The sequence below is a fragment of the Equus caballus genome, chromosome 7 (assembly GCF_041296265.1).
Source record: "Equus caballus isolate H_3958 breed thoroughbred chromosome 7, TB-T2T, whole genome shotgun sequence".
In the NCBI taxonomy this organism is placed as follows: domain Eukaryota; kingdom Metazoa; phylum Chordata; class Mammalia; order Perissodactyla; family Equidae; genus Equus; species Equus caballus.
This window is the reverse complement of record NC_091690.1, coordinates 33241983-33252292: the sequence shown is the minus strand read 5'-3', so window position 1 is coordinate 33252292 and position 10310 is coordinate 33241983. Positions and strand designations below refer to the sequence as shown.

General features: G+C 37.1%; 1 protein-coding gene across 1 annotated transcript; it reads left to right on the top strand.

Annotated features, from left to right (window-relative positions):
• Window positions 1–8515: 8515 nt before the first annotated feature.
• On the top strand, window positions 8516–9430 carry OR8C1C (olfactory receptor family 8 subfamily C member 1C). The gene is given in 3 exon segments (XM_067053906.1): window positions 8516–8681; window positions 8684–8717; window positions 8719–9430. Coding segments are annotated over 3 exon segments (912 nt in total).
• The last annotated feature ends 880 nt before the right edge of the window (window positions 9431–10310 follow it).

Sequence of the window (10310 nt, the reverse complement as noted above, 5' to 3'; positions counted from 1 at the left end):
TTAGAAGCAGCAATAATGTAAAGACATTCAATTTTTTAATTTAATTTTTATTAGTGTTTTTCAAGATGAGATTTTTCCATGATGATATTGCTTCTACAGATTGTGTTATGTATGGTTTAATAAAATTGTCTTGTTATTTCCCTTGTAGAGGATCTTGTCTCATTTTTTGCCTGCATATCTCTTACACCTCATACCAGTTTACTAAATAACTAAAAACATGTTTATAAAAGGAAGAAATATATGGACCTACTTTTTTTCATATATTTTCATATTCCTTCTGTCCCCTGGGCTATTCTTAATCTGGACAAATATGATGAGTTTCATCAGTCCCAGAGTGTTAAAATTTCATCCTGTTCACCTAAACACAGAAGTGCCAAATACAATAGAAGCATTCTCATTCTTAGAAATATTATTGCCGGTATAGGCAAGAGGATTCAATGATACATCTTCATTATACACTGTGCATATAGCTTAAAATATAGTTTATAGTTAAATCACCCTGATCTTTTCCTTTTTTTCTATTTTTCATACCAACTTTATGCATATTCTGTCCTTTCTTGTTCCCTTTGAGAATGGCACAACCTGTATTACACGCTACCTGTTTTTGAGAGCCTCTATCAAACCCAGCTCTTTTAATATTGAAGAGAATGCATATAAGTCCACATTTTATTGCAAAAAATAACATTAACAGGGGCTGGCCAGTGGCATAATGGTAAGTTCCCGTGCTCTGCTTCTTGTGGCTGGAGTTCGCAGGTTCAGATGCCAGGTGAGGACCTATGCACCTCTCCTTAGGCTGTGCTGTGGTGGCACCCCACATACAAAGTGGAGGAAGATTGGCACGGACATTAGCTTAGGGCCACTCTTCCTCACACACACACACACATAAAATAGCATTACCAGACTATGATTAAAGCCATAATGCATATGTATCTTAGGATCTCAATGAGGGAGCATAACCAGTTTATTATAAATTTTCCATTCATTACTATCTAAAATGATGTTAAATATTTTGGAAAAAAGCATGTAGTTGTTATTGCAGATTTATTATTTATTGCTTAAAGGAAAATACTGCACGTTAAGTTTGGAGAGACATGTTAGAGACTGTTTTACTTATCTAATGAGACTTATCATGAAAAAAGGTGTAGATTAATTATAATAAACTATATCCCTAGCAATATTTTGTGGGCTTATTTAAATTTGTGTCTTAGTCCATTTGGGCTGCTATAGCAAATTACCAGAATTGGGGCTTACAAACAACAGAAACTCATTTCTCACAGTTCTGGAGGCAGGAAGTCCAAGATCAGGGTGTCAGCATAAACGGGTGTGGGTCTTCTTGGTCACACACTTCTCATTATAGCCTCATATGGTGGAAGGGGTCAGTGATCTCTATGGAGCCTCTTTTATAGGGCACTAATCCCATTCATAAGGGTTCCATCCTCATGACTTCAATACCTCTTAAATGGCCCACCCGCTAATATCATCAACTTTGGGAGTTAGGATTTCAAGACTTGATTATAGCATCTTATCTCACCAACAGGAAAATAAACATATTTTGGGCCTGCCCAGTGGCATAGCAGTTAAGTGTACACGTTCTACTTCGGTGGCCGGGGGTTCGCTAGTTTGGATCCTGAGTGCAGACATGGCACCACGTGGCAAGCCATGCTGTGGTAGGCGTCCCACATATAAAGTGGAGGAAGATGGGCACGGATGTTAGCTCAGGTCCAGTCTTCCTCAGGAAAAAGAGAATTGGCAGATGTTAGCTCAGGGATAATCTTCCTCAGGAAAAAAAAAAAGGAAAATAAACATACTTAAAGTAGATGCTAGGTCCCATAATTTCTTTATTTCTCCATTGCTTTTCCCACTTGTATATTTAGAATGTCAGATATATTTGGAAGACAAGAAATATTTGTTGAATTATATTATCTTGTTTGAATAACAACAATAAATTTTATTGTGATTATAATTAGTAAAGTATAATAATAAATAACAACAATAATAAATAAATACTTCAGAAAAACTTTGAGGTACAATTTAATTTTGGGGAGGAGACTGTGGCAGCCATAGACGCGCTGCTCAGCTCCCTTTCAAGAGAACCAGCTATGGGGAGCATCACTGATAAAAGTCTATAGCTGATACTCCTTTGGATCCACCATAGCGTTCAGGCAGAGTCCATGCTTACTCTGAGATGTCCCCAGCCAATTGCTTAGCACGGTGGGTCATACAGGAGCTTTCCAATTTCTATGTAACACGGGTCTCTTCTGATAGGCAGTCTTTGCTTAGGGAATCCTATCGTTCTAAGACTTTTTAGAACCGGACTGTGGTTTGAAATTTTCCTATCCACTCCTTACTTATTTCTCTCTTTTCTTAGGTGTCAGACTTTCATCTGTGTCTGAAGGCCTTTAGAACTGGCTTCTACTCCTGCTTATCCTGCACAGATATTTTCCACAATAAATGTCTTGCAAGTCCAATCATTTCTTGGCATCTGCTTCTTAGGGAACCCGAAATGACAGAGATGACTTCCATAACTGATTTTAAAACTTAGCATAAAGCTCTGATAATCAAGACAGATTGGTTTTGTTATGAAACTAGACAAATAAATCATGGGACAGAAAATAAGGTTCAGAAACAAATCCTCACTCAACAGTCAATTGCTTTTTAACCAAGCAACAAAGTAATTACATAGGAAAAGAAAATCTTTTAAGGAACTGATGCTGGAAATACCAACTATTGAGAAGAAAGAAATTAAACTTTAACTCTACTTCACATCATACACAAAAATTAATTTTAAATGGATCAAAATCATATACGCAAAGCTTAAATATAAGTCTTCTGGAAGAAAACATCAGAAAATATGTTGGTCTAGGCACAAATTTCTTAGACATGTTCTGGAAAGTACTAAATCCCAAAGAAGAAAAAATAAAATAAATTTGATTAAAATTAGAACATCTATTTATCAAAAAAATTCATGGATAAGTCACAGACTTGAAGAGTATTTTAAGTACATATATTTGATAAAAATATTGTATCCAGAATATAAAATAACTTAAAAATTGAAAGATATCTCAATAATAAAAAGACCATATCTTAAATGGGCAAATAATTTGAAAGGCAAATCCCAAAGGAAGGTGTGCAAATGGCCAATAAGAACTTGAAAATGTGCCTAACTTTATATTTTTACGTGACAACTTTTTGCTCTTTCCTCCTTGTAATATCTGTATAACCAATTCTCTGTTTTAAATATCCTCTGTAGAAAGCACATAGTATACCATTTCTTTTTCTTATTAGACCTTGTCTGATCCAGGAAACACATGTTAAGTGAATTTGATGGACCGACTTGCCCACCTCACAAGACATAATCCTGTCTAATCTGCACATGTTAAACTCTGATGAAAATGATTAGACAGAAATAGTCACTTGATTGTAATCTTTTCCACTAAAATTATTTTTAACAATTATTTTTTTATTCCTGGATTTACTGAACTGGTAAGATTAAATCTAGGGATTCTGGTAGTCCTATTTTCACTTCAGGGGTAGAGTTCATCTGCGAATAAAACCAAAGAGAATCAAGCTGTACAAAACGTGGGAAGGGAGACACTCTCATGAATGATCAGTCCTATCCAGCCAAATAAGAAGCCATGTCCATCCTTGGCCCACCAGTTTCACACACGGTTTTGGTGTGGGCTGGTTTATGTAGCCAAGTTTGACTTGGATTCCTGTCACTTAAATTGAAAGAATCCTGAATGTACCCAGTACAAAACTTTGTGTTTTGCAAGATGTAGTGACTAAATAAATCAATTTTAGATACCTAAGTACTAACCTTATTCTTGAGTAGTAACTGTGACCTTGTAACAACCAATGAATCCCTCCCAGCTTTAGCTTTTTCATATATGAGACAATGATGTGTGATTTAGAGGGTGATTGTAGGGGTGACCTGAGGGAAGGGGTGTAAAGAATTTAGCACTATGATTGGCTAACAATAACTAATAGTGATACGAATCTCAATTTCTTTGGTTCTCTCTCTAATTATACAGAGAAATCATAGGGGCAGGGCCTCTGTCTCATTCTGTTTGTATTCACTGTGTCTTGCAGTCTAAATGCCCAACAAATGTTCATTGGATGAAATGAATCAGTACAATCTCTAAAATAAAGAGAGAATCTGTTGACTGAGTTTTACACTTCATGCACCATATATTCATAGTAGAATAGAACTACAGAAGGTCTGGAGCTTTTACTGCCAGGCTCCAGGTTCCTGTTGACTTTATTTTCTCCTTGATGTCATTATAGAAATAAAACAGAGAACTCTGGTTGAAAATGACAAACTTGATATAGGCAACTTGTATGTACTTCTTCCTACAACTCACTAACGTGAAAGAAAAGAGATTAAAAAATGGCATTAACTCACAAGGACAAAAAAACATAGACTCACAAACAACCACAAAATTTTGGAAGCTAGAGAGTAGGTAAATAAGCAGTATTTGATCTGGCATACTCCCAATAGCTGACCTTACAATAGAGCTGTGGAAACCAAGAAAATAACAATTTATACCATATTCTCTCTCATATACCAAGGATTTTGTGGTACCAGGTGTTTTTTAAAGAAGTCATGAAGTTAAGGACAGAGGAAATGGAATGCTTAAAAGTCTCTTTAAGAAGTATTTAGATCTTCAGATCTCCTCTACCTCTCCATGCAGCCAGATGACTTCCTCCATTATCACCCAGTAAAAGACAGAGATTTATTAATTAAGGAAAGTAAAACAGAGTCTCTATATTAGGAGACTATCTGTACATTTGAGAGAGAGTTTCCCATACTAAAAAAAGGGAAAGAAAATGGAAATTTCACCTAATGAATGTTGATATCATTAGCCTTCTTTCTCCTCTCAGGTCAGAGAATGTTGAAAGCTAGGATTATGTCTTTCAGGAATATTAGAAGACCCTTTTCCGGGTGATCAAATTAGCACATGGCAAATGACCTACTGATATATCCACTAAGAGTACCCCCACTGAAATTGGACATTATACAATGAAGCCTCCACTTGGCAAGCTCTAAGCCCCAACATGGAGATGCTAGTCAGCTTTTTAGAACCCCACTCCTAAATGTTAATACATGTGCAGGTATCCTGAGACATTCAAAGGGAACCTGTAATATGAAATAAACAATGTAAACAAACAGAAATAATTTGAAGGAAAGGGGCAACTCAAGAGAAGAAAATTTCTGAAAAAATTTTATAAGAGAATAAAATATACCCTTGAACATTAGAAATAATAGACTAAAGAAAAAAAATCAATAAAAGTCCTGGAAGGAAAAGTTGAAATTATCTCCCAGCTAGTAGAGTAAATGAATGGAAAATAGAAGAGAAAATGCAGCACAAAAAGAGGATATTCAGAATTTCAGCATCTGAATAATAAAAGTTCCTGAAAGACAACAGAAAGTCCAGTGAGGATGAAATAATAATCTATAGTTTAAGAAATATTTTCCAGACTTGAAGGACTTGAATTTTCTGAGTGGACTGAATTAATGCTCCCCTTAATGTATAATCAGACACATAAAGATACAATGTTGTGGGCCAGCCCTGGTGGCCTAGTGGTTAAGTTTAGCACACTCTGCTTCAGCAGCCAGGGTTCAGTTCCTGGGAGTGGTCCTTCACCACTCCATTAGCAGTCAGGCTGTGCTGGTGGCCCACATACTAAAAAAATAAAGAAATATTGGCATGGATGTTAGCTCAGGGTGAATCTTCCTCAGTCAAAAAAAAAAAAAAAAAAAAAAGAAGAAGGAGACAACATAGTGAATGTTCAAAATAATGGAAACAAACATGCAATCTTAAAAGCTTCCAAAATGGACTGAAAGTAACCAATTTTCATTAAAAATATCAAAAATCAGGGAGGTATTGAGCTTCTTAAGATTGGATCAATGTCATTAAAATTTTGAGGGAAAGTGACTTCTAAATTAGTTGTTTATTCCCATGTAAGTGGCCAATAAATAAGAAGGTACAATACATGTCATTTCAGATGTGGAAGGTCAGATAAATTTGCATTCCACACATATTTTTCAAGAAATCAGGATAGTTTACATTTTGTGCCAAAATGAATCAGAAAACCAAGAAACAGGGACATATTATTTGAGGAAATAGAGGATCCAGAACATGATAAAGATAAAGGGAATCCCTACCATGGTGATAAAGGAAGATCTCAAGATTTCAGATTTTCATCACAGCTGGGAGACAATCTGTCAAGATAGAAGTGGGTCAAAAAATTCTGAGAGGATGTCTTCAAGAAGATGAAATTAAACAAGTGACTAAATATACTGAGAAGAGATTTATAGAAACTGGAGAAGCATTTGTGTAGAAATCAGCAAAATCTATAGAATAATAAGAAAAGCAAACAAAAAGAATTAGGGAAACAAAATCATACGGTGGATTAGCTGTGAATATTGCTTAAAATGGTGTTAGCAATGTAACACAGGAATATTGATCTAACCTAATTTATGATTATAACTATATTGGTAGGAATTAGGGATGGGGAGCAGGAAGAGAAAGGGGTGTGTGTGTGTGTGTGTGTGTGTGCGGTGACGATGAGGGGTATGAAAAGTTCCAAATTCTCATCTTCCATAGAAGTCCAACTTAGAATACTGTTAGAGTACTCCAAATGTGAAAAGAAGCTGTGTAAGTGAGAGGACAGACCAAACTTTTCAAAGAGATGGATCCTTTGATACTTGGAAACTGGATGAATATGGTGAGTGAGAAGGTGCTTAAATTTAGTTTATGGATTAGCGCCATGGAGGGTGGTGAAAATAACTTAGAAATAATGACCTGGAGGAGCAGCACTGAGAATCATAAGAAAATACTGAATTCAAATTCAGCTTGGAGCATTTTGAGCTTGAGGCACTTACATAGACATAAAGTAGGATTGTCTGGGAGGTAGTCATGGCAGAAGTCCAGGCTATACACAAAGATCAATAATTCTCAAAAATGGGTGATTTTGCCACCCAAAGGACATATGACAATGTCTGGAGAACATATTGATTGTCACAGTGGTGAGGGGGGCTGCTACTGGCATCTAATGAATAGAGGCCAGGGATGCTCTGCATCCTATAATGCACAGGACAGGCCACAACAGAGAATTATCTAGTCCAAAATGTCAACAGTGCCATGATTAGGAAACCCTGATGTAATGAATATGGATTAGGAGCAGAGGGAGGGTACCAACACTTCTCAGGCTCTTGTTATGTGTCAGGCATGTTTCTAATACTTTATGTGACTCAATTCATTTAGTCCCCACAACAACCCTATGAGATAGCTCTCTAACCAGACTCATTTTATAGATGTGAAGAGGTATAAGTAGATAAAAATATACATATACAAGTGCCAGAGAAGTTATATCCTTGTGTGCAGTCTCAGAGTTAAGGAGTTTAAAGTCCAGATTTAAACTCAGTCTGACTTGAGGTGCCCACCCCAACTCTCTTAACCACTTTGCTACATCTCTTTATGGAGGTAAAATCACAAGCACAGATAGAACTAAAATTATGATTTAGTATTTTACTAATGCAATTTCAGAGGCTCTAGGGAAGTGCTCAAAATGGCAAGTGACCATGCTTCAGATATTCCTCTTTTAGGACTGTGCATAGAGTCCAGGGGATAATGAAGGAAGTGACAAAGGGGGGCACTCATTTCTCTGCATTGGCAATTAGGAATTCCTTTTCTGAAATTATAAACTGAATAGAACATTGTGTCTCAAAGGATCCAATGTTAGATCTATAACAAAGGATGGAAACACAGTCTCACTAATTTCTACCCTCTTGGGCTAGTTTAACTTGAAATGAAATCATGAGGGAGAGAAAAATTTTCTGGGCTTCTAATCAATTTTCCTAGAACTACAGGGCATGGAATAGATTTTCACTTCAGTCAACTGATTGTTTTGGAGCTCACGTAAGGTTGTTTTCCTCCTTGCAAGTAAAGAGAACTTTCTAGGCAAATTCTCAAATAGAAATCATGGTCTATTCCCCAGAACACCTCTTTTAGCATTTCAAAGACTGTGGATACTGCTGATATATAGCATCTCCTTCATTGTTGTTGATCCCCTCTAGACTGTAGGGTAGACAGGCTCTTAAAATCCAGAAGCAGTGAGGCCTCCAGGAAAAGGAAGGTAAGAGTTGAATCAACTTTGCCTCGATAATTTCCTTTCAAACCCAAACTGAATAAATCAAGGGATCTGGGAAACACCACCTACTTATTGCTCCTTTCGGTCTTGTTCTTTCATGGAGACTGGGGAGAAGAGAGGAAATGAAGTGCAAAGATGCCAGTGGTCTATCAGGATTCTTTCCAGAAAGAGACAAACAACATGAATGGGGGTAAAGGAGGAAATGAGGAATCACTAAGAATAATCTTAGGAAGTCTTGCTGTGTGTCTTCAGACAACCCTGAGCTTGTAAATCAGCAGATCTAGCTCTCCTTCTGGACACAAAGAGTGAGGGTCCATTGTAAACGTCACTTTCTACTCCTGTGATCACACCTGCAAAGTAAATGGCTGTGGAAAATGAATCTTCTGTGACTGAGTTTATACTTGTGGGATTAACAGACCAACTTGAACTCCAACTGCTCCTGTTTTTTGTGTTTTTGGTGAACTATGTGGTCACTGTGGTGGGCAATTTGAGCTTAATTAATGAAATATGTCTGAATTTGCACCTTCACACCCAGTGTACTTTTCCCTCTTCAATCTGTCCTTCACTCTGTTTTTCATTTGTCTTTCCCCCCAAAATGCAAATGAGTTTTATTTCAGGGAAGAACATCATCTCCTCTGTAGGACGCATGACTCACCTATTTTTCTTCTGCTTCTTTGTGAACTCTGAGTGCTATGTATTGACAGCCATGGCCTATGATTGCTATGTGGCCATCTATAAACCCCTGCTGTACACAGTCAACATGTCCCCTCAGATCTGTTCTTTGCTGATGTCTGTTTCATATGTGATTGTGTTTACTGGTGCCGTTGTCTACACCTGGTGTATGATCAGGCTGATCATATGTGATTCCAACATCATCAACAATTACATGTGTGGCGTTGTCCCCGTCCTCCAGCTTTCCTTCAGCAGCACCTATGCCAATGAGCTTGTGATTTCTGTTACTGTGGGCACAATTGTCATAGTATCTGACATCATTTTCGCTATTTCCTGTGCTTTGATTCTTTTCGGTATCCTTCACATCTCATCAGGTAAAGGTTTGTCCAAAGCCTTCAGCAGCTGTGGCTCCCATATAATAATGTTTGGTCTCTTCTATGGGTTTGGGTTGCTCACTGATGTCAAACCATCATTTGCTGGGTCTGTGGGCCAGAGAAAATTTTTCTCACTGTTTTACACTAGTGTGGTGCCCATGCCAAACCCTCAGAAACAAGGATGTCAAACGCTGGCTCTCAAGAAAACCCTAAAGAGATTTACAAACTGAGTGGAACCATATGCCATCTAAGCCTCCTTGGCTGTGTCTTTTTCTCTTCTTCCTGTTCCTCTTCAACCTCTTCCTCCGATTCTTTTATCATTCTCTTCATTTGTCTTTCTAAAGTCATCTTGAGAGAATTTCTGTTCTGTTGTCTTTTCTTCTCTTGCTACGTAGTGTAAATCTCTGGGCTTATTCTTGGACTTAAGGGTCATCCTCAGTGCTAAGGTGACCCCATACCAGTTGGAGACAATGGTTGATAATTTTTCCTGTCTAAGGATAACACTACCTACTATTTTTGTGTGTGTATCTATCCCATTAAAGGTATGTCATGGAATGGTACACTGTCTAATGAGTTCATTTCTTTCTTGGTTTTAAGGGTTTATTACTTATAATTGCATTAAAACATTGAAGGAATGGCAAAAATTGTGGGTCTGGTAAAGCTGTCAAAATTTCCAGGATTTTTCAGAATTTTTTTTTTTTTAGTTATGGTTCTTGTTTTGGAATTTCAGCCTCACATATGTAAAGAAATTGAATACCTCATTGAACCATGGTTTTTCTTTTACTCTTGGGGATGCTTGAGAAGGAATCAGCCATACTGTTCTGCCCATCTTTCTCAATCCCCACCAATAATGAATGCCACTATTTATTGCTTTCATTGACTGATATTTTGTCATAAATAGAGCTGAAATTGTCTAACTTATCCATATCTCTGTGGATTATAATTTTGACGAAAAACTACACAATGATCTTGACCACAAAAAATAGTGCCACGTGTAATGTCAAGATTCTTTGTTTTCCTAACTGTGTAACAGGGGTTCCTCTTTGCAAGGGAAGATGTGTTTCCTGCTTTGAAAAATCAAACAAAAATATATGACTGAGGGGCTGGCCT